Source organism: Onychomys torridus, chromosome 12, assembly GCF_903995425.1.
Source record: "Onychomys torridus chromosome 12, mOncTor1.1, whole genome shotgun sequence".
NCBI lineage: Eukaryota > Metazoa > Chordata > Mammalia > Rodentia > Cricetidae > Onychomys > Onychomys torridus.
The window spans coordinates 24,896,465-24,922,789 of record NC_050454.1 but is presented as its reverse complement, the minus strand read 5'-3'; the positions used below and the strand labels follow the sequence as shown (position 1 = coordinate 24,922,789).

The 26,325-nt window shown below is 39.2% G+C and overlaps 1 protein-coding gene across 1 annotated transcript in view; it reads right to left on the bottom strand.

Annotated features, from left to right (window-relative positions):
* Btla (B and T lymphocyte associated) overlaps nt 1–22,400 on the bottom strand; it is a 36,132-nt gene extending 13,732 nt beyond the window's left edge. The window contains exons 1-2 of the mRNA XM_036203901.1: nt 22,289–22,400; nt 715–1,029 (exon numbers count right to left, since the gene is read on the bottom strand). Of these exons, the coding sequence (XP_036059794.1) occupies nt 715–1,029; nt 22,289–22,400 (427 nt within the window). The remainder of the gene's footprint in view (nt 1–714; nt 1,030–22,288) is intronic.
* Between the last annotated feature and the right edge of the window lie 3,925 nt (nt 22,401–26,325).

Genomic DNA, 26,325 nt, shown 5'->3' with positions numbered 1-26,325 from the left:
CCTTAATCTTCCAACTGTCTTCTTTATCCAGATTATTTTGGCTTCTTGGGGTCTGTTACAACATGATGTGAATTTTAGAATTAAATAAGATTTGATGGAGATGATGATGTTCAATCTTGGGGACTGTCATCTTTATAACAGTCTTCCAAGCTGATGACTATAGGGTATTTTTACATCTTTATCTGTTGATTCATGCTACAAATCTGCTGCTTGTGTGAACACAACTTCTACAAATTCTAATCAACAAGAGCCAACAAAAGAAAAAAATTAAGGAAAAAGAAAACAATGTTGTTGTGATCATTTTTGAACTTGTCCACTAAATGTTTTAATCTCTAAAAGCAAGAACAATCAGTAACTGCCTGCTCTGGTGGTGCACACCCTTAATCCCAGCACTCTGGAGGCAGAGGCAGGTGGGTCTCTGTGAGTTCCAGGACAGCCTTGTCTACAAAGAGAGTTCCAGAACAGCTGGACCCTACCTCAAAAAAGACCAATAACTTCCATTATTTTTCCTCTATAGTTCTTGCCTCATCCTTCTTCCCCCCTACACAAATACTTTATGTATTCATGACTGTCACAGTCTGGAAGATGTGGTATAGTGTGGATGTGATACAAGTGTTCCAACTTCTAACCAAAGCATCTGAAAGTCTGGGTTGTCTCTTCCATGGAAACGCAATGATAAAAAAAGCTATGGATGGCCTAGGGTAGAGCACTCACCTGTCACATTGATGGCTATTGTGTGGCTGTAAATAACATCAGAATTAAAGTTTGTAGAGCATCTATACAATCCATCATCACTGGCATTTATTGGTTCAAAATGGAGAATAAAAACAGAAACCTTGGTCTTTTCTTCCCAACTAGTGTGTTGCTGAGGTCCAATCTCAAGAGGTAAACATTGTTTTTCACTGTACTTGCACCAAGTCACATTAAGTCTGTGACCACAGTGTGTCACAGGACATTTAATTTTAAAGTACTCTCCTGTTGTGGCATATTCTGAATGCCTGGTAACATTGATTTGTACTTCACATGACTCTCCACCTAGAACACAAAAGTAAAACTGGAATCAGTATGATCTTCTAGTAGGACCACAGATAATGCAGCAATTATTTCCACCAAAGATTTCACGTGCACAATTCCATAATTTTCCTCAGTACTATTTTTCAGTACTTTACCTCCACTAGCCCAATGTAGCACACAGCTAGCACGCAATAAATATTTGTTTTAAAAATAAATCATTTCACTGAGTGGTGATGACATGCACCTTTAATCTCAGCACTCTGGAGACAGAGGCAGAGTTTCAGGCAAGCCTGGTCTAGAGAGCAAGTTCCAGGACAACCAGGACTACACAGAGAAACTCTGTCTCCAAAAAAAAAAAAAAAAGCCAAACTAACAAACAATTAATTAATTAGTTTCACCCTCCCCACAAAATAACATTATGAATTCTGTTTTACAGGTGAGGTTGAAATACTAAAGAGCTTGTCCATGGTTATATGCTAATAATTAGAATAACTGAGGCTTTAAAGTCATGATGAGATCTTTACTGCATTATTTATTGACATTATATTGTTTGTATTACTTCTTAGCCAGTAATCACATTTTACATTTTCTAATATCAGCACTGCTATGGTCAAGTTAAATAGGGAATTATAAACAATCATTTCTCTACAATATTTGGCATTAGTAATATTCTTCCCTTGTTTTTCTTTTTTCCTTTTTTTTGATGTTTATCTTTGTTTATTTGGATTCTTTTTTATATCCTTCTCTCATACAATAAATACATCCTGATTACAGTTTCCCCTTCCTCCACTCCTCCCAGATCCCCTCCTTCCCTTTCCCTTCAGATCCACTCCTCCTCCATTTCCTTTCAGAAAAGAACAGACCTCTTAGGGATATCCACCAATCACAGCCTAACAAGATACAATAAGAATAGGCACAACTTCATAACAAGGCTGGAAGAGGCATCCCCATAGGGCAAAAAGGGTCCCAAGAGAAGGCAGAAGAGTCAGAGATACCCCTACTCCCACTGTTGGGTTCCCCCCAAAACACCAAGCTAAACAATCCTAACAAGTATGCAAAGGACCTAGTGCATACCCATGCAGGCTCCATCATTGCCACTTCAGTCTATGAGTCCTGCTTAGCTGATTCTGTGGGCCACATTCCCCTGGTGTTCTCAACCCCTCTGGCTCCTGTAATCCTTCCTCTCCATCTTCTTTGTGGTTCTCTGAGCACCACCTAATGTTTGGGTGTGGGTCTTTGCATTCACTTCCATCTGCTGCTGGAGGAAGCCTCACTGATGACAGTTGGGCTAGGCACTGATCATAATAGCAGAATATCATTAGGAATCTTTTCACTAATTTTTGAGGGGTTGAGGGCAGTCATGTTTGGTTTTACCCTGGGTCTCTGGGCCACAATTGCCTCAGAACTTTGCAGGCAGGACAGATTATGGGTTCAAGGTTTTGTGACTGGGTTGATGTCCCAGCACCACCACTGGAAGCATTGCCTGGCAATTTACAGCAAGCCTATAACCAATATCAAATTAAATAGAGAGAAACTCAAATCAATTCCACTAATGTTAGGAACAAGACTAGATTGCCCACTCTCTCCATATATAGTCAGGATAGCACTTGAAGTTCTAGCTAGAGCAATAAGACAACTGAAGGAGATCAAAGGGATACAAATTGGAAAGGAAGGAGTCAAAGTATCACTATTTGCAGATGATATAATAGTATACAGAAGGATTCCCTTGTTTTTAAATGGCTTTAATACTGTCTTTCAGTCTTTTCCATGAATCTGAGTAAGAGACATGCAACTCAGGATGACCATCCCAAGGTAGGATGTGTTCTGATGACAGTCTACATTTGTATACTTTACAAAGCAGAAAGAGAAACAGCACCCCACTTCTTTGGGAATTTCTGCATACCAGATGGGTATCTTGGAAATATGCATTTTTTTGTTTTGAGGAAATGAGCTTTTCTACTGAATATGCATCTTTCAATGACTTATGAACCTTCAGTTAATAATTGCCAGGAGTTTATAAAAGTAGCCACAAAAGCCAAGAGTTGTGGCTCATATGGATAATACCAGTACTTAAGAGGCTGGGGCAGAATTGACAGAATCACATAGTAATTTTCAGGCCAAGCAGTGCTATATAGCAAGACATTGTCTTAAAAAGCAATACTGGAACTCCCATCTGGACCAGAGGTGAGTGCCTGGGTCATAGTCAGCTGTGCCTGGGTCCCACCTCTGGACACAGGCCACCCCAGGAGGACCTGACCAACTTGGCCCCAGTTTCCTGCCAATTGGTGGGCCCTGTGGGAAGGCTCCCCTTTTCCAAGACTGTAGGCAGACACTGCAGTCTCCACACCCTGCCCCCACACCCATCTGCCAGAGACCCCAGCCACTTCCTAAGACTCAGAGACCAGTCCCACACCCATCTGCCAGAGACCCCAGCCACTTCCTGAGACTCAGAGACCAGCCCCCAGCTTCCATCCTGCCCTGGAACTCCCATCTGGACCAGAGACCAGAGGAACTCCCATCTGGACAAGAGGAGCTCCCATCTGGACAAAATAAGGAGACCCCAGGGACTTCCTGAGACTCAGAGTGCAGCCCCCCAGCTCCTATCTGGACAGCACACTCATCTGGACCAGCGCTCCCATCTGGCCCAGAGCTTCCATCTGGACCAGAGAGGGGCTCCCTAAATTTGTCAACTCTCTCTGGACCAAGTACACTGATAAGACCAAGAACGAACACAAGAGGAGATGGGCAGACGTCAGGGCAGAAGAACATACAACAGAATAAAGATCAATACAGCATCACCAGAACCTAGCCCTTCTCCAACAGCTAGACCTGAACATCACAGAATGGAAGAAGAAGAAGAAGAAGAAGAAGAAGAAGAAGGAGGAGGAGGAGGAGGAGGAGGAGGAGAAGAAGAAGAAGAAGAAGAAGAAGAAGAAGAAGAAGAAGAAGAGGAAAAGAAGAAGAAGAAGAAGAAGAAGAAGAAGAAGAAGAAGAAGAAGAAGAAGAAGAAGAAGAAAACCTTATAAGTAACATCATGAAGAGGCTAGAGCCTTATATAGAAGAAATCAAAAATAAAGTAGAAGAACAGACAAACAAAAAATGGGAAGAACGCTATAAGAAAACTAGAGGAAAGGACAATTAAAGCAGAAGAAAACAATAAATCCTTGAATGAAAATCATGAAAAAGCAAGGGAGACAATCCAAGACATGAAGAGGGAAATAAAAAAAATGAAGAAGACACTAGCAGAAGGAATGTTGGAAATAGAAAATCTGAGTAAACAAACAGGAACTTCAGATACAAGTATAAACAACAGAATGCAAGAAATGGAAGAGAGGATCTCTGGTGTTGAAGATACGGTAGAAGAAAACACTAAAACCAACGAAAGTCATGACCCAAAATGTCCAAGAAATTTGGGACACCATGAAAAGACCAAAACTATGAATAATAGGGATAGAGGAAGGAGAAGAATACCAACTCAAAGGCACAGAAAATATATTTAACAAGATCATAGAAGAAAACTTTCCCAACTTAAAGAAGGAAATGCCTATGAAGATACAAGAAGCCTATAGAACACCAAACAGAAGAGACCCCCCCCAAAAAAGTCCCCTCACCACATAATAATTAAACAACTAAACATACAGAATAAAGAAAGAATATTAAGGGCAGCAAAGGAAAAAGGCCAAGTGACTTATAAAGGCAAACCCATCAGAACACACCCGATTTCTCAATGGAAACTTTGAAAGCCAGAAGGACCTGGACAGATATAATGCAGACACTAAGAGACCATGGATGCCAGCCTAGACTAATATAACCAGCAAAACTTTCAATCATCATATATGGAGTGAACAAGACCTTCCAAGACAAAACCAGATTTAAACAATACTTATCCACAAACCCAGCCCTACAGAAAGCACTAGAAGGAAAATTCCAACCTAAGGAAGGCAGATACACACATGAAAACATAGGCAATAGATAACACCACAGCAGTAAACCCCAAAGAAGAGAAGTACACATACACTACCACCAAAAAATAAAAATAACAACAGGAATGGACAATCACTGGTCATTAATATCCCTTAATATCAATGGACTTAATTCACCTATAAAAAGACATAGACTAAAAGAATGGATACAAAAACAGGACCCATCTTTCTGCTGCATACAAGAAACACACCTCAAATTCAAAGACAGACACCTCCTAAGAATAAAAGGCTGGGAAAAGACTTTTCAATCAAATGGTCTTAAGAAGCAAGCTGGTGTAGCCATCCTAATATCCAGCAAAATAGACTTCAAACTAAAATCAATCAAAAGAGATGATGAAGGACATTACATATTCATGGCAGGAAAGATCCACAAAGATGAAGTTTCAATTCTGAATGTTTATGCCCCAAACACAAGGGCACCCACACATGTAAAAGAAACATTACTAAAGCCTAAATCACATATAAAACCCCACACTTTAATAATGGGAGACTTCAACACCCCACTTTCACCTCTTGACAGATCGGCCAAATTGAAACTTAACAGAGACATAAGGGACTTAACTGATATTATGGCTCAAATGGACTTAATCGATATCTACAGAACATTCCACCCAAACAAAAAAGAATATACCTTCTTCTCAGCACCCCATGGAACCTTCTCTAAAATCAACCACATACTTGGCCACAAAGCAAATCTCAACAGATACAAAACAATTGGAATAACCTCCTGTGTTCTATCAGACCACCATGGTTTAAAGTTAGATTTCAACAACAGAAAAAAACTACAGAAATCCTACAATCTCATGGAAACTGAATAATGCTCAACTGAATCACCAATGGGTTGAGGAAGAAATAAAGAAAGAAATTAAAGAATTCCTAGAGATCAATGAAAATGAATACACCACATACCCAAACTTATGGGATACTATGAAAGCAGTGCTAAGAGGGAAATTCATAGCACTGAATGCCTACATAAAGAAGCTGGAGAAATCTCACGCTAGTGAATTGACAGCACACCTGAAAGCCCTTGAACAGGAAGAAGCAAAGTCTCCCAGGAGGAACAGACGCCAGGAAATTATCAAATTGAGAGCTGAAATCAATAAAATAGAAATAAAGAGGACAATACAAAGGATTAATGAAACAAAGAGTTGGTTCTTTGAGAAGGTCAACACGATAGAGAAGCCCTTATCCAAACTAACCAAAAGACAGAGAGAGAGCATCCAAATTAACAAAATCAGAAATGAAAAGGTGTACATAACAGCAGACAATGAGGAAATCCAGAGAATCATCAGGTCATACTTCAAAAACCTCTACTCCACAAAACTGGAAAATCTAAAAGAAATGGATAATTTTCTGGATAGGTACCACATACCTAAGTTAAATCAAGACCAGATAAACCATTTAAATAGTCCAATAACCCCTAAGGAAATAGAATCAGTCATTAAAAGTCTCCCAATCAAAAAAAGCCCTGGACCTGATGGTTTCACTGCAGAATTCTACCAGATCTTCAAAGAAGACTTAATACCAATACTCTTTAAATTGTTCCACACAATAGAAGCAGAAGGTATATTACCAAACTCCTTCTATGAGGCTACAATTACCCTGATTCCTAAACCAAACAAAGATGCAACAAAGAAAGAGAACTACAGACCAATCTCCCTCATGAACATTGATGCAAAAATACTCAATAAAATTCTGTCAAACAGACTCCAAGAACACATCAAAACAATTATCCACCATGATCAAGTAGGCTTCATCCCAGGGATGCAAGGGTGGTTCAACATATGAAAGTCCGTCAATATAATACACCATATAAACAAACTCGAAGAAAAAAACCACATGATCATCTCACTAGATGCAGAAAAGGCATTTGACAAAATCCAACACCCCTTCATGAGGAAAGGTCTTGGAGCGATCAGGAATACAGGGAACATACCTAAACATAATAAAGGCAATCTACAGCAAGCCAACAGCCAACATCAAATTAAATGGAGAGAAACTCAAAGCAATACCACTAAAATCAGGAACAAGGCAAGGCGGTCCCCTCTCCTCCTACTTATTCAATATAGTACTTGAAGTTCTAGCCAGAGCTATAAGACAACATAAGAGATTAGGGGGATACAAATTGGAAAGGAAGAAGTCAAGCTCTCCCTATTTGCAGATGATATGTTAGTATACATGAGTGACCCCAAAAATTCAACCAAGGAACTGATACAGCTAATAAAAACCTTCAGCAACATTGCAGGATACAAGATCAACTCAAAAAAATCAGTAGCCCTTCTATATACAGTAGACAAACAGACTGAGAAGGAAATCAGAGATACATCACCCTTTACAATAGCCACAAATGATATAAAATACCTTGGGGTTACGCTAATTAAGCATGTGAAGGACCTATATGACAAGAACTTTAAGTCCCTGAAAAAAGAAATTGAAGAAGATGTCATAAAATGGAAAGATCTCCCATGCTCATGGATAGGCAGGATTAACATAGTAAAAATGGCGATCTTACCAAAAGCAATCTACAAATTCAACGCAATTCCCATCAAATTACCAACACAATTCTTCACAGATCTGGAAAGAATAATACTCAACTTCATATGGAAAAACAAAAAACCCAGGATAGCCAAAAGAATCCTGTACAATAAAACAACCTCTGGAGGCATCACAATCCCCGACCTCAAGCTCTACTATAGAGCTACTGTAATAAAAACAGCTTGGTACTGGCATAAAAACCTGACATGTGGACCAATGGAATCGAAATGAAGACCCTGACATTAACCCGCACACCTATGAACATATAATTTTTGACAAAGAAGCCAAAAATGTACAATGGAAAAAAGAAAGCATCTTCAACAAATGGTGCTGGCATAACTGGATGTCAATGTGTAGAAGGCTGCAAATAGATCCATATCTGTCATCGAGCACAAAACTTAAATCCAAGTGGATCAAAGACCTCAACACAAATCCAGCTACTCTGAACCTGATAGTAGAGAAAGTAGGAAGTACTCTTGAATGCATTGGCACTGGAGATCACTTTCTAAATATAATACCAGTAGCACAGACACTGAGAGAAACAATCAATCAATGGGACCTGTTGAAACCGAGAAGCTTTTGTAGAGCAAAGGACATGGTCAACAAGACAAAGCAACAGCCTACAGAATGGGAAAAGATCTTCACCAACCCCACATCTGACAGAGGGCTGATATCTATCATATATAAAAAACTCAAGAAATTAGACATAAAAATGCCCAACAGTCCAATTAAGAAATGTGCTATAGAACCAAACAGAGAATTCTCCACAGAGGAAATTCAAATGGCTGAAAGACATTTAAGTAATTGCTCAACATCCCTAATTATCCAGGAAATGCAAATCAAAACAACTCTGAGATACCACCTTACACCTGTCAGAATGGCTAAGATCAAAAGCACAGAAGACAGCTTATGCTGGAGATGATGTGGAGCAAGGGGGACTCTCCTCCACTGCTGGTGGGAATGCAAGCTTGTACAGCCACTTTGGAAATCAATATGGCACTTCCTTAGAAAAGTGGGAATCCATCTCCCCCAAGACCCAGCTATAGCACTCTTGGGCATATACCCAAGGAATGCTCAATCATACCACAAGGACATTTGCTCAGCTATGTTCATATCAGCTTTGTTTGTAATAGCCAGAACCTGGAAACAACCTAGATGCCCTTCAACTGAAGAATGGATAAAGAAAATATGGTACATATACACAGTGGAGTACTACTCAGCAGAGAAAAACAATGACATCATGAAGTTTGCAGGCAAATGGATAGATCTAGAAAAAATCATCCTGAGTGAGGTAACCCAGACTCAGAAGGACAAACACGGTATGTACTCACTCATAGGAAGATACCAGATATAAAACAAAGATGTCTAGACTGCTACACAACTCCAGGAAGGCTACCTAGAAAACGGGACCCTAGGAAAGACCCAAGGATCACCCAATGACAGAGAAATGGATGACCTCTACATGAACAATCTGGACAACAGTGGGAGTATTGAAGGGAAAGGTTTGAGGGAAAGAAAGCTTAGGGTAGCAGGAGATCCCAGCTGGATCAAGAACAGAAAGGGAGAATGAGGAATAACAGACCATGATAAATGAAGACCACATGAGAACAGGAATAGGCAGAGTGCTCAAGAGGTCCCCAGAAATCCACAATGATATATCCTCTGTAGTCTGCTGGCAATGGTCGAGAGAAAGCCTGATCTGACCTAGTCTGGTGATCAGATGGCCAAACACCCTAACAGTCGTCTTGGAACTCTCATCCAATAACTGATGGAAGTGGATGCAGAGATCCTCAGCCAGGCCCCAGGTGGAGCTCCAGGTGTCCAACTGTCAAGAAAGAGGGGGGTCTTCAAGAGCATGAATTGTTGAATCCAAGACTGCAAAAAGCACAGGGACAAATAGCCAAACGAAGGGAAGCACATGAATTATGAACCAAAGGCTGTGGAGCCCCCAGCTGGATCAGGCCCTCTGGATAAGTGAGACAATTGAATAGCTTGACCTGTTTGAGAGGCACCCAGTCTGTGGGACCAGGATCTGTCCTTAGTGCATGAGCTGGCTGTTTGAAACCTTGGTCTTACACAGGGACACTTTGCTCAGTCTGGAAAGAGGTGACAGGACCTGCCTGTACTGAATCCACCAGGTTTAAATGAATCCACAGGGGTGCCTTGATCCTGGAGGACATGGGAATGGAGGGGAGGGGCTGGGGGGAAGGTGGGGGTGAGTGCGGGGGTGGGGGGGAGGGAAGGAAAGACAGGGGAACCCATGGCTGATGTATAAAATTTAAAACACATAATAATAAAGAAAAAAATAAAACAAAAGCAATACCAAAAAAAAATGAACAAAAACAACCTATAGCATAGAAAAACATTTTAAATTTTCTATGTCACTGTATGTTATATAATCATTCACTTCTGTATTATTTCATTATTAACTTATTATAACATACCTTGTAACCTCAACACATAAACTTGAGGCCAAGGCACATGAAAAAGATCTTCTCTACGCAAAAAAGATAGACAATGTAAGATACCAAATTTATCTCACTTTACAAATAGTTCTTACAATTTCATTATTGTTTGCTAATCAACCTTTATTTGTGTTATATTAAAAGCACAAAAATAATAAAATTTAAAATCAAGGTCAGTTACATCCCTTTCTTGAAACAAACAAGAGTGCAATTTGGCCCATAAAAGATTCTACCAGCATGGGTACTTCAAAACAGAAACTGGATACTAAGTCCCAAGCTGCAATTGCACAGGACACAGTCATGTTTAAGTGTTCATTCATAAATTAGCAGAGGAAATGGCATGATCACGACAACATCAGAAGCCTTTGGGCATCATGTCCATCGTATAACTGCTATGTCTGACGCATCAAGAAATGACTAGATGGGATTTCCTGAGCTGGTAAAACGAAATAAGTAAGATAGGCAAAGATCCTTTTCATTAAGTACTTTGTGGCACTTTCCAGCTTCCTCTTTTTACATTAAAGAGGAGGCTAAACTCAGTGTCTTAAAGTATTTCAAGTTCTTTTTCCTCCAGCCTCATGATCTTTCTCAGTTTTGCTGTTGTGTTGTTTTATTGTTTTGTTTTGAATTTTTAAGAAAGGGTCTCACTATGTAGCTCTTGCTGTCCTGGAAATCACTCTGTATACCAGGCTGGCCTCAAACTCACAGAAATCCACCTGCCTCTGTCTCTGGAGTGCTGGGATTAAAGGCATGCATCACTATGCCCGGCTCTTTTTAAGTTTTGAAATATTTTATTTCATGGCAATATAGCCTCCTCACTAACTTTCATGCTTAAGTACTTTTCTGAATAGATGTATGGAATCACAGGCTATAATGACGCCTAAATGAGATTATAGTCAAAGCTTCCTTTAAAGATGAAGAGTGCTCAGGACTTTATTTTAACTATTTCTTTCTTTCTTTCTTTCTTCTTTCTTTCTTTTTTTTTTTTTTTTTTTTTTTTTTTTTTTTTTTTTTTTTTTTGGTTTTTCGAGACAGGGTTTCTCTGTTTAGCTTTGAGCCTTTCCTGGATCTTGCTCTGTAGACCAGGCTGGCCTTGAACTCACAGAGATCTGCCTTGCTCTGCCTTCTGAGTGCTGGGATTAAAGGTGTGCACCACCACAGCCCAGCTATTTTAACTATTTCTTAACACTTAAATCTCTCATTGTAACTTTTGCTCAGATCTCACCTCTTCTTACTTAGAACAACTGAAATTTGACTGAATTCTCAGGAGTCAAGTAGAGACTAGGGACCCCTACAGAGAACTTTTTGTGTCTCTGATTAGTGACTTATTTTTAACTGTATTGGATTCCCAAACAACTTCATTTTAAGATGTCATGGTTCAGTTGCTTCAAGTGTTCTAGAATAAACATGAAAGAAAATCAGAAGGTAAGTTATAAGGGCAAGTTTTCAAAAGCTTGACGAGAAAGGGTAAGGTCACTGACCAAAAGGAAATGCCTAACAATACAATACCTGCTGTGGTCAGATTTACAGCAAAAAGGCAAGGAAGACAAAGGTGGAAACATCAAGTGAAACCTTGTCTCCAAAGTCTGTTCCTCTCTCAAGTTAAGAGACCTCAGCTTCCTCACTTCCCTTTTTTATTTTCTTGAGAACATCTGAACAACAACGTGGCTGTGGCCAAAGAAATGTTGTCCTCAATGAGCTTACTGTTGATTCATGGGACAATTACGTAATGATAAGGACTTTTTCTAAATAAATCTATTATATACTACTCTTTTTCTCTTGAAATATACCCAATCTTGAAAGCAAGGTTCAGGGGAGTCTTGTGCATTCGGTGTTAGAAGGTATAGGAATTAGAAATGAAGTCTGCCTTTGTGGAGTTTGCCTTCATGTGGGATATAAACATGCGCAACAAATGGGAGGTTAATACTGTACACAGGTATAAAGCACTCAGTCCGGGTTGCTGGTGTGCTTTCCTAGAAGCTGAGCTGCTCTTCAGTGGATGAACAGCCTTTGACAATCAGAGCAGAGACTGTTTAGGTACTGGAGTCTGACGAAGAGAAAAAACAAAGGCTTCTCCTTAGTTCAATAGTCTCACAGCAGATTTAAGGGACACGGGTGGATCCTGGCTTTCTGGAAGTGATAAAGATCACTGGTTATTCCAGAATAAATAGGATGAGCACAGTTTGGGGACATGAAACTTTTCCTATCCATGAAAAAAAAAATATGATGCCCAACTTGAATAAACAGACAAAAAGCATGGAATTAGAGAAAAATGGGAACATTTATTTAACATGGCCATTTCCAGTGGCAGTACAGTTTGTGTGCTTGATAAAGATACTTGGAACATTCTCACCAACCCCCAATTTCTTCAAAACGAGATACACATTGAACTATAAAAATAGGAAAGTTCTCATGTATCAACTGTCAACACACACACACACACACACACACACACACACACACACACACACACCTCACTTCCCTCAATGCATGACTGTGAAACTATTCCTAGTCTGCAACATCTGTCCTCACTGCAATGCATTACCCTTCCATTCAGCCAGAGAATTGTTAACTCATGCTAATAGCCCAGTCAAACATACTGTCCATCGTTAACATTCTGTGACTATACATTTAAGAGAAGTATCACTGATCTGGAATGCAATGACAGAAACATTATTGTGGCTTCCGAGTATTCTTCTCAGCAGGTTAAAGGTGATTGACAATCACATCAGCTGGCACGGAATTTTTTCTTCAATGTTAGGATAAATAGAAGAATGCTTTTACAGCATTAGACATCAAGAGTAGTCGCTCTGTGTGCAAATAAGGCACGGTTTCTTCTTCTTCTCATCCTCAAAGCCTATAACTTGATGTGAGCCGGTCAAGAATGACCCACTGAGTCAGATGTCACAGTTCTAATTTTCCATCTGGCAAGCATGTTGACAGTTCCCTTCTGTCTGCCTTGAAATATGCCAATCAATCATGCAACACTCAAGATGCACACAGCTACCCTTGCCTGGATTGTCTCCTCAAGCAAATAGTTTCTGATGAGGCAATAATCACTGTTGGTTTTAGCTCTGACTTGTCTGCCAACTCCCAGCCACTTTGTCCTTGGTATTGTTCCCGCTGCTTTTCTCAAACATTCTTATCTGATAGGGGATTTTCGATGAGGAATAATGAAAGCACATGTAGCAAGACACCAAAAATACCTACTACCCCCAGGATTTCATATGACATATCTTTGTGTGAGCCACTGGAAGTGGAGGAGCCTCTGAAAAAGTCTTCCCAGAGCTACTTGTGTGTTGTATTCTATGTGAACTGTACACACCAATGGTTAACCAGTTAGTTAGTGTCTAGCCAATGAGAAAACTGGGTTGTGTTATTTTGGACAACTGCTATCTCCATATGAAAAATATATTTTCTGAAATTGCAAAAGGAAACAAACAATAAAATGATCAGATATATAAAATAAGGTCACCAAACAAAAATGTTGTAAGGATATGTACTATCACAAAAAAATGTGAGGATACCGGCCAGAATCAAACTCTAGTGGTTCTGAGTATAATTCATGCTTAAAGTGAGCAAAAGGAGTTGAATTCATATGTGCTCAGGGCCAGCTCTACAGATGGGCAGTTCTGAATTAACTTTTATGTAGAATGAAATTTCTGCTGAGGATATATATTACAAAGATGTTTATTTACAAATTATATACATGTTTATTAATGGTAACATATTAACTAGTTAGAACTTAAACCGAAAATACTCTAGTGGGGAATGTTTTACCATGGACATTATCAGAACTTCTAATACATAGTGATGATCAACACCAGATAGTATGGATACTGTGCCTTCCTGTGGTCCATACTCTTAAAGTATGGACATCCCACTGCCTATGATCATTTAGAAATCTGATGATTTCTAACAGAATTTTACAGTCAGACTCTTTTTGTTGTTTTTGTTTTTGTTTTTTGAGACAGGGTTTCTCTGTGTAGCTTTGCGCCTTTCCTGGATCTTGCTCTGTAGACCAGGCTGGCCACGAACTCACAAAGATCCTCCTACCTCTGCCTCCCAAGTGCTGGGATTAAAGACGTGCACCACCACCGCCCGGCTGACTTTTTAAATCTTAGACATTACATAATCTCCCAGCTTTCAGATCCTCAAGATCGAGAGAGCCCTTCTGGTTAAGTTGGTCAAGAAAGTTTTCATGAAAGAAGAGGAATGTAACCCAAGCCCACCTCTAGGGAAACCCAGTCCTCTTGTCTTTACAGTGCCATCTCCACTCCTTAAAATGCCTTATGCTATTCTAAAATTACTTCAACTGCCTTGCCTTGATTATAATTATTATTGTAAAGCAATTCCCCAACCAAGAGTCCCCAACCCTCCATTAAAAATTCTTACAGTTTATAGAAACTTCAAAAATGGTTGCAGTCATTGGGTGAAATTAATGAAAAGGGGTGAAGATTGGATTAATTTGAGTTACAATGTCAAAGATGAACATATGAATATAAACCATTTTAGAAAAATAAAATTATTACCAATGGTGTATTAATAATTAATATTAATGGTGTCTTTACAATCAGGAGGGGGAAAGGTCTCTAGACAATATTCAATAATATATTCTGCTTACTTGAAAGGCTATGGATGATGATGGGAGTGGGGAGGTTACACTCACTGAGGAAAGGAAAGAGATACATCTTTCCTAGAACTGGGATGTAGGAATCCTTTGAAGGTGCCCTGCACCTAGCCAAGGTTAGTCCATGCACAGCCTTGTAATTTCACAGTAACCATCCTAGGACATCAACCCAGACACTTGAGAAAATGACAGGCACCACATCAGAAAGTCAAAGTATTGTATTTCTCATCATAAGCTAGTTGCCACAGCCACAAAACCAGAAACACCACAGTAACATGAGACTGTAATGGGGGATCTGAACTCCATTCAGAAACCATTCATTGAATGTTTTGTAGTTTTGGTTAAATGTGTCACTTTATGGTAAGTGAACTTACAGAATTATAAGTAAGATATTCCAAAAACTCTAGGAACATCTAGAGAAATATGAATAACAGCAATACATACACATCTAAGTTAAATCAGAACTGTAATTGGAAAACAACCATTGTTGGAGGAAAACCCTGTGTCTTGGTCTCAGGGATAAAGCATACAATGAAAACTGAGGCTGCTGTAAAATGAACCTGAAAAGAAGTAACCCCATGTGAAGCACACACATGGTGTGAATTCATCTAACATCACTTAAAACACAGCAGAGACCGTGGAATAAGAAAATTGGAAGAATTTTTAAAATCATCTATTATGTTTTCCTCTTAAAGCACATACATCTTTGTAATTATATGTGAAACATTTGAATTTGATTTAAAACATTTTTTAAGAACACAGATTCTTCTAGGGTTAAAGTTTATGATAGTTACTATGCCAAGACATTTTGGGGAAGAATTTAAAGACTATCTCTTAAATATAGTTGTATGGGACAATCAGAGACATTAAGCCAGACATCTCTTATTTTTACCAATAATTTTGAAATTGTTTTATCCAAATCCAGTTGCTTTGATATTTAAAATAACACTTGTCTTTAAATACTCAAAGGCGCCTATGGTATTTCCTCTCCTAGAAATATTTAAAGCAGGACAAGCACAGACCTTGAAAGGTCATCCAGATAGCAGAAATGCAGTTTAAGCCATGTTTGGCAGATAATTTCAGAACCTCCTCTACTCATCCATGGCTAGTTACACAAGTGCACTAAACCTTCCATATCAGTGTGCACATACATCTCCCAGATCCAGCACAAAAGTGGACAAATGGAAAAATGGCTAATAATTCTTAAGTTCTTACTTTGTGCTAAGCACTTTTGGGCATCATTTATAGAGGTGTTCCTTGGCTTATGGTAGAATTGTGTCCTGATAAACCCATCATAATTTTAAACTATTGGGAGGAAAAGTTCATTTAGTAAATCTAAATTTATCAATCACCATATACTAACCTAGCCTTCCTTAAACTTATTCAAAACAGATTAGCCTACAATTAGTCCAAATAAACTAACAAAAAGTGTATTTCATAGTTAAGTACTGTTACTTCATGTAATATTAGAATATACTTAACCAAAAACTGCTGGCAACATGGTACACTGGATGCTATTGGTCATTTATCTTAGTGATTGCATAGTTGAGTAGGGCTCTAGTCAGCATTGCAAAAGACTATCACTACACATATTGGAGCCATGGAAAATATCAAAACTTACATTTTGAAGTGTATCTTCTGTTGAATTCATATCACTTATGCACCATTGTAATGTTTTGGCAATTTATAAGTTGAACCATCTTAATTAAGGAATCATACATTTATGAGGTGATCAATGGTACTATATTTGTATTTAAGTTGAACAAAATGAATTGTAGAACAAATAAGCCATCTATCGTAGTTCACCAGCTATTGGAAGTGAGACTCAGGACTAGAATTTTTAACCCAGGTCCACTGCTCACTCCAAATGAGTTACTGTGAATGAGAATATGTAGGATAAGTTCTTGGCACTACACTTAGATTATACTTAGCAACAATAAATACCAAGTGTTACTATTTTTGTAATAAGGATGGATTTATAAAACTGATATATATGTTGAATAATTGTCAAAATGCATAGAAACTATGGGTCTCAGGGACAAAATTAAAGTCCGAAAGTCTTCCCCAAGTACCTCTGTTCTTAAAAATTAATCCTAGCTACTTTCATGGGATTAGCAGTGATGTGTAAATGAGTGGGATCTGTGTCAGCCAAACAAATACACAGATGGAAAGGGGAATGCCATATAACAATGTCATTCTTTCATATAGATAGAAACGTTATGGAATTATACTGACCAGCAAGGCCTGGCTGACAGGGCCACAACTACAAACTAAAGAGCGTTGGCTTTGGCTTTCTTTCCAGTTTGGCTCTCGGTACTTCATTCTAAGTCTACTAGGTGGCAGATGTCACCTTATGTCACCTTCAACCCTATTGGTCACTGCCTTTGCTCCCCAGCTCAGAGGATTCACATGCATTCCACTTCATGGAGCCTTGTCCATCCTATGTGTCCAGGGTGAGTTTTGTCAGTTAGGTCAGTAGATAATATATAAATAACTCCAGCGAACATCAGAAGTTTTGTTGAGACTCTGAAGAACAAAGATTCATCCTGATAAGTGACAGATGCTTCTGGTCAGGGGAACACTGACTACCTGGTACAAGTGGACCTTGTCTTCCAGGGATGCTAGGTCCTCTGCCTTGGTTACAAATCTTTCAGGAAGAGAAGTTGCCCTTAAAGGCTGTTGACAGCAGCGTTTGGTGAGCTCCTCTTATTCTGTCAGAAACCAGCTTGAGTTTTTACCAATCTTGTCAGGGGAGTGGTGTTTCTTTGTGATGATCAATAAGAGTGTGTTAAGTCAGAAAGGTACAGCAAAGTCCACTTTCACTTCCCTCCAATGTATTTCCTCACTTCCCTAGTATAGTCTGCTAGACAGACGGCACACTGAGCTTCACTACCTCTCAACTCCAAGGTATGACTGACCTGTGGAAAACAAGGTTGGTTTGTGGGAGGAAAAAAACTGCCAATTGTTCCCCAGTATTCACTTTCCTTTTCTAACACTACAGAAGAAAGTGAAAGGAGTCATGACCATCCAGCTAAAATCTGAATGTTTCTCCTGTTGATGATTTCTGAACCATGGACTATTGGTGATGGGTGTGAATTCCAGCCTGTTTGTTTGATAAACATGGCAATTAGGGAAGAGGAAAAGGTGTTAGAGAGACCTACCAGATAAACTTGGTTTTGTTTGTGACTGTCCTACATGGTCCGTCAGACATTCCCCTGACCTGTGTTTAACAGGAGTGTCGAAGGATACACATCAGGCTCTGAGGATATGAAGAATGACATCCATACATGCACAGGAACACAAGCACATAAGACACTCCTATCATGGGATAAAGAAACCATAAGTGCAAAAGCACATAAGACAGGGGCACAATATTAAGTAATTTCAGGGTAAGAAAACTTAGAACTTGAGAAAAATGAATTACAAATCACAAATGACACCTTACTGACACTGGGTGAGAGAAACTGAATAACTCTCAAAAAGATAACACGTGGTGGTACTCCTTGAGACCAAAGATGATAACAGATAACATAGAAAACTACTAAGTCTGCTAGCCTCAAAGAAATATCACTTTCCAATACCACTCAAGGAAACAATTAGGCGAATTAAAGTTTGAACCAGAAGAAAACCATAACAAATAATCACTCAGCAAAATTTACACAGCACTGACAGTGTGCTCAGAATCAAGGCATTTAATCGGCCTAACACCTCAATGAAACATCATGACTGTTTTCTTCTTTTAAATGAGGAATTGTGAATTAGACCTGCTGTAGTCACATAATCAATAAGTAACAGCCATGAACTATTGATCAGGCTGTCTACAGACACCCATTCTTAACCACTGCACAACAGAGATTGTCCAATAAATCAAGCAAAAGGTCAGTTGCATCATATGTACCTGATTACAAATACTTTTCAGCATTTTTCTTCCAACAATCATACAGGGAATGGAAGTTAAATAGGAAAGTCCCATGGAGGTGTGATAATAGTTTCAACTTTAGTAATATAATGGAGGACAGTTTCATAGTGCACTAAAGGAAGTAACAGTAATCTAAAGAGCTGAACAATATTAGTGAGTCAATTCAAGGATGTGATCAGCACATGGCTTAATATGATTTGCTCAATCCAGGAAATCCTGAAGCATAGGAATGTATTTCTAGGTATTTGCATAAGTTCCAGACACTTTCATGATACACAAAAGGTGTCTGGAATGTGGGGAAAGATGCATCTCTGTTTCCATATGAACATTTCAACAGGGATAACTAGAGTCATGAAGATGAGTCAGAGTGGCAGGAGAAACAATTCAGCAGGCAAGAGCACTTGCTGTTCTTCCAGAGGTCCCAAGTTCTGTTTCCAGCATCCACATCCATTGTCATTGAATCTACAGGGCAGCCAATACCTTTCTCTGGACTCTATGGGCATCCACAACATGGTAAATGCAAATACATACACACATACAACAAAAACTTAAGAAAAATGTGAGATGAGGACATGTTGCCTTGTCAAGGGATAATAGACTGATAAAGAGCTTCTGTCTGCTCTGACCCAATCTAAAGATGGCTCCACACAGCAACATCACAATGCTCACCTTCAGGAGAAAGAAGACACAGGCAAGGCCACGTTGGCAACATGCCTATATACAGGGTGTTCTCGAAAGAGCCAGGCTGTAAATGTTGTCTCCTTGCTGGGCCATATTATGACTATTTTTATCACAAAAATCAACAACCAATCAAAGATTTTGTACTGCCTTTACTCCAGATCAAACACACACACACACACACACACACACACACACACACACACAAATTGAAGTCCTCGGTTAGCCTCAACTGAATGAGTGGTCCAGGCCCTCAGAGATGGAGCAATCTCCACCTGCACTCAGAACTTTCTAGCATCATGAGATGCAGGTGTTTATACTCTATTTCCATCAGGAGAGGAAATGATGTTCTTAAAACTGAGGGTAGAATTTCTCTATATTTTTCTTTTTTGAGAAATACAAAAAGCACACCTCATGAGCATTTCATATAACTGGGGGAAATATGTTTAAACCATTTTTAAATAGTTTGAGAATACACTACTATAAAGAATTCTGTAGTTATTGAAAGTCACAGGAATTCTATAAGATATAAAGGCTCTTTATGGCATTAGTATAATTTTTTTTTTTTTTTGGTTTTTCGAGTCAGGGTTTCTCTGTATAGCTTTTCGCCTTTCCTGGATCTCGCTCTGTAGCCCAGGCTGGCCTCAAACTCACAAAGATCTGCCTGCCTCTGCCTCCTGAGTGCTGGGATTAAAGGAGTGCGCCACCACTGCCCGGCCTCTAGTATATTTTTATACATCAAAATTATACAGCTCAATGAGAAGTCTTCTTCTTCAGTTTTGTCCAGAGTAATTCATTATTGCCAAAGATTACTTTTTGCTTTCTTCTTTTGGAGGGAGGGGACAGCAGGGTGCTGAGAATAGAGCCTAAGCCCTCATGAATGTTAGACAAGCGCTCTACCACTGAGCCACACTTTCAAACCTCACCAAATGCTCCTTTCTCCCTTTCTCAACCTACATTATTTTAAAATGTGTTTTATTGCATTTATTTATTTAGTGTGTGTATGTGTGAGTGTGCACAGGAGTGTGTGTGTGTATTTGATCTGTATAGAAGTCAGAGGATAACTTTCAGAATGCAGAAGTTGATTCTCTCCTTCTACCATGTAAGTCCCAGGGATTGAACACAAGTAGTCAGGTTTGGCAGCAAGCACCTCTACCCACTACTCACTGAGCCATGCCACCAGCATCCAACCTATATTTGTAATGCAGAGTAACACTATAATCCACTAATCCATTAATTCAATATGAATAACACTGTAATCTACTAATCCATTAATTAAACCTGAGTAACACTGTAATCCACCTTATCAACTACTGTATAAGACACCTGGCCAAGGCCTAAATCTTTCCATTTAACTTTCTACATATATTCATTATATTTGGGTCTAAAAAGTTCACACAAGATATTTTATTAGTTATTTTAGCTTAGAAACAAGTACTAGGGAAGCATTGATCACAAAGCATGAAGCCAAAGCTGGACAGAAGTGAAAAATTTTAGTCATAGCACAGTGACTGCAGCTAACTATTTTAAAATTAATAACTGGATAGATTTAAAATAAGTATATGAGGTCATAGGCAAGTTAGTTCACTTGATTTAAACATTCTACAATGTCTGCCTCCATTATAACCTTACATAACACTTCATACATATAGTATTTGACAATTTTTTTTAAAAAGATGAAAAAGCTTAAAACCAGAATTACTTCAAGTGTTCATGTTAAACCTCAATTCTCATTTAATTGGATTTTGTGGGAGGTACTGATGAAATAAAAACTATTAGCAAAATCACCACTAACATTTATCCAACTGTATGTAGTTACTGTAGCTGGCACTGTAGACATAACAAAGGAACATCCTTCAGGTGTAATTATATATGCTTTTAATTGAGAGAAGGAAAAGAAACTGAGTCTATAATGTAAGTGACGGAGTCAATAAAGAATCCAATTCTGATAATCAAATTTATGTACATGAATGCTAGGTTATAGCACACTGGGTGAAAGAACAGAATATGGAGTACAGCCCAACTGTGGTGCAGAATTAAAATTTTCCTTCATTACACAGAGGACAGTCTACAACAGAGCCATTAGAATTAAATAGATTCAGTTTAATGTTTGACTCCAAGGGCTTTGATGACTGAGGAGATGTTCTACTCTGCCCCTGGATGTGTGGTCTAGTTACATCAGAGTTGAATTCTAGAACTATGAAGTTCCACAAGACCTCAGTGGTTGGATTTTCCAATTTAAAACAAATGTGCCCAACAGATACATGTGCTCTGCTGGGAGATAATTCCTTAGACTATCCTTGAGCCCAGAATTAACTGAGGAATAAGAAACTTCTGCTGACCATTCCACAGGCCTTTCCCCTCTCCAGTGCATGGTTCCTGAGCAAAATTGCAAGAGATGGCAAAATAAAGAAGGAATTAATTGCAGGGCTTGCTAACAAAAAGGCTGTGTGGGGATGAGCAAGGGTCACCTATGGAGAATTGTTTTCTATGTTCAGTTGGCAACCACTTGCAAATCATCTTGTCCAACAAAATTGAAATACCAGTGCTCTGCTTCTCTACTTCACAGTACGATGTTTGCTCAGTGTTCTCATAGTATATCCCACAGAAACAAGGAGGGATTTTATTGAGATTGAACATCATTTGACAGTAACCATGGCCACAGCTGTAAACTCAAGTATCTAATACCTTCCCCACCCAATTACACACTACAGCATCCTGCTGACATCCATTTGGAGAGAACATGAGATTTCTTTCCCGTTAGTATGGCAGACAGAGATCTCACGTGCAATAGCGACAAATTAGTACTTAAATGTTTATAACATCTGCTACAATATCCTTACTTATCATCAGGATATGTTTTTAGGAAACATGGCCAAGGTATGGACTCAGGGTCTGCTCTGTAGACAGGTGAATACCATGTTCTAATTTCAGTTACATCCTCTAGCGTTTTCAAGAAGCAATGGCAACTACTCTGAGTTACACCCTACACGTAAACATCCCTCTCCACTAAGCAAGCCCAACAAGAAAAACTATCACAGACACGAACACTGAGGAAGAAAACCAGAAGTCCTCTTAGGAGGTGCCTTACCAAGGATGCTCCAGAAGCCCAGGTGGAGGATTAAGAGTTCCCTAAATAACCCTGGAGTCCCGAGCATGACAGGCAGTGTCTTCATTCCCAGCACATATCAGGCAGGAGTAAACTCCTCAAGCAGAAGACTTATCTTCCTCCCTAGGGATCTTCAGAGCTGGATGGTATTATCTATTCTAGCAGCATCTTAGGGAGAAAAGTCAGGAGAGCTGGTGGGAGAAGACAGTATGAAGAGCCTGAGTGATTTTCTGAAAGCAAGTGAACAGAAACTGCTGTGGTTTTGCTTCTGATCCAATCTACCCTTCACTTCTCAGGTCTTCTGATGTACAAAGCACCTGGGTCCCTGCTTCTCCTTCCGCTCTGCTACTCTTCTTACATCGCCTTGAGGTTTTTCTCAAAGTGAACAATTAAACTTGAAAAATCTAAATTGTTCCAGTCTTTAGGTGATTTTAATCAAATCAAGGTTGGGAAATTCATGGTAAAAGTACCTAGGGTAAGCATACATGTCCCCTTTTCATAGCTTGTGATTGACACTTCTTCTGTGTGGTGCATCTTAGAACCACCCCCACCCCCATCCCACTTACATGTCACGGTAAGATGAGAATGCTTATTGACCTGAAAACAATGAAGACTTATCTGAGCTTATGGAGAAAATGAGTGACAGGATGCACTTCACCAACAGAAAAAGACAGGGCCTTCTTTGGTCTGTAGATGACTATCAATGGAACACACTCACCATTAGTGCTGTCTCCATGTTCTTTCTAAATATTAAAGTTCTAATCAAAATGAGATCTTGAATATCAATTAAAGGAAACTTCCATTTTGGGTATGCTTTGTGTGGTTGTTGTCTAGATTAAGCAGTAAAGTAAGAAATGGGAAAGTTCTAAATTTAGCAAGAACGTTAGATAGCTGAGGGTGTGTGTGGGGGGGGGTATCTCTGGGTTCCCAGCCCACGTTTAATCACTAGCTTATAACAACAGGAACTTATGTACTTTCCAAATGTAAAAGCTTGATGTTGATCACTTTTGCATTTGTAGTCATTGGGAGAAATTGAGAAATCTTTCCCTCAAAGATTGGTGATATCCATCCAAGGCCAAACTCCAGTGTATTGTGTATTCATTTATTCAAACAGATAAGCCACAGTGGCTGGAGATACAAACATGAATGAACACACTGCTCCCAAATTTAAGAAACTTGGCCAACCAGTATTGATATCCATGTACCCCAGGCACACCAGGTAATACAGTCTGCAGGGCTCTTAGAAGCTGCACTGCTGGCCAAGGAAGCACCGTGTTTATGGAGTATTACCACTCATTCCTCTTTCGTGTTAAGAATGGGGTGCACAATTCCTGTGGCAGTTAAAGCAATGTTCATTGTCCCTCCAAAATGGCCTGAGAAGTTTAAAAGAAAAGTCTTGAATCATCTAAAGCTCAAGATATCATTCAACCAGAAGTAAAGCCTGTCAAATACAGACTTTCATCATTCTCTACCCTGGGGACTGTTCTCTCTCTCCTCCTGCTCCTGCTTCTTCTGTTTTTGGTGTGTGTGGTGTATTTAAGTGTTCATGTAGATGTGTGGACATGCTGTGTGCACTCTCCTGAGCGTGTTCATGGATCAGGTTTCTTTCTCTGTCCTTTTCCACCTTATATTTGTAGACAGGGCTTCTCACTGAACCAGAAGCTCATCGATTTGACGAGAGTGAACTGGAAATGAACTCCAGGAATCCATCTGTCTCTTTCACTCACTCCCCAGCACTGGGATTACAAATACATATCACTGTATCTAGCCTTTTATGTGGTTTCTGGGCATTTGAATTAAAGTCCTCATTTTTGCACAGCAGGCATTTTACTGGCTGAACCATCAGCCTCATGGTTTCTTTTGTCATATAAAAGTCCGTACTGGCCAGGCCATGGTGGCACACACCTTTAATCCCACTCAGGAGGCAGAGCCAGGCGGATCTCTGTGAGTTCGAGGCCAGCCTAGGCTACAGAGTGAGTTCCAGGAAAGGCTCAAAGCTACACAGAGAAACCCTGTTTCAAAAAAAAAAGGAAAGAAAAAAGAAAAAGGAAAAAAAAAAGAGTCCATACTTAATAGATAAAATTTGAAAAAGTCTTACAAACATCTAATGGATTTTAAGTAATGTCCATTGTAATGGTTTTCTCAGTGTGTCTGGCAATACTGAGGGCACTACTAGCCAAGACTTTGCCTTGGAGTCTCACTCTCCTTTTTATTCTAGGAAAGAACTGAAAGAAGCCAGATTCAGAAATGCATTGCTCACTGACAAGTCAGTTTTGCTTTGTGTTTATAACTTATCCAGTAGCTAGGCTTTTTGTCTCAAACCATCCCACTGTAATCATGCATCCTTTGGTCTGGAAATTGTAATGTCCGTGTCAATGCACATATTTAAAGAGTTTACTGCATTCTTAGAAGTGATTCGTTGCATACTGGGACCAGTTTTAAAACACAAACTTTAGAACCCAAACTGCTAGTTTTATGTTGAATGACAAAAAGTAAAATAGAATTTGGCAAAGTGCAAATTATCTTTACAAACAGGAGCTGCTTGTACAGTAATTATCCCACTTACTTGCTGACTCAGTTACTGTTGTGAAGCATAAAGCAACTTTGTTTTCTGTAGTACTTCATCCAGGTGTTCAGAAAACCAGCTGTCACAAACTTAGATACAATCATGTTAGACAACATCAGACCCTTCTTAGTCATGACTTTTTTAATGCGCGCCCAGATAATACTCCATAGCATCACCCCACATCTAAAACCGGTCTCAGTCTAATGTATTGCTTTCCTCACTAACGTTCTTGCTAGCAGAGGCATCTATACATGACTGTTCTTTGCAATCAGCCTGAGTACTTGTTAGAAAATGACTGATTCCTAGACCGACCCTTCACTTAACCTACTGAATTCAGATCCCACAAAGCTGTGGCCAGAGTGCAATTTTGAAAAAGATATAAACATGCTTCTGACACATCCTTTCCATTGAAAGGATGGTTAGAAATAGACTTGTTGCTGGGACTGGTGAACTTTGGAGATGTGGTATCAAATATTTGACACTCACTAGATGTCATGCTTTTTAAATTCTTAGAACCCGAGGTAGACCCAGGGATGCCCTACAAGATGGTCCTCTATAGATGTGTTTACTGCTCTGGGGATGGCAGTTAACACGAGCCTCAGACATTAACTCCCTCAGTGTGTTCTCCATTGAGAAGTACTCTACCCAAAGTCATTCTGTTCTTGACACCCTGAATGCAACAATGGGCCAAGAGAAGTATACAAAGCATTGGCTATTTTCACTCAAAATGGAAAGCTGCTGGGTCAGGCCTGCACCACAGTTTAATTTCTCCCCTGTCCTGAATCACCTCTGTCTTTACACAGATGTGGATTCCTAGTCATTTCAATATCTGCTCCCAGTGAACCAAATCCACTCAGACCTTTATTACTGACTTTGTTGAATAAAGACGGTAATAATAACTACTCTTCAGCTGGTTGGTTAACTGAGGTGATTATGCATAGTGATCAGCAATTGTATCGATAATTATCCTCAAATAATGATTAGTTTTTATTTGGAAAAGATAGATAACAAGATGCACTGCATTAATAAGCCAAGCACTGATGAATGTGGAAACATACACACACACACACACACACACACACACACACACACACACACACACACACACACACACACACACACACACACACACACACAGACACACACCACATTCCAAGAACATTGTATGCAATTTTACCAACAGACTTGTATACATTATGTTTCTTCTATTTTATTCACTATTGTATCTTAACACAAATTACATCATATTTACACACATCTCCAACAGAATTCTTATTTTTTTAAGAATGAATTAAGGAAAATGGGGGCACAGAGTGTGGGATAGAAAATAAATACAAATGTTAATTGCTTTACTAATTGTGTTATCAATAAACCAGTACAAAAGATGTGTTCTACAAAACACAATGAAGAGTTAAAATGAGGCATT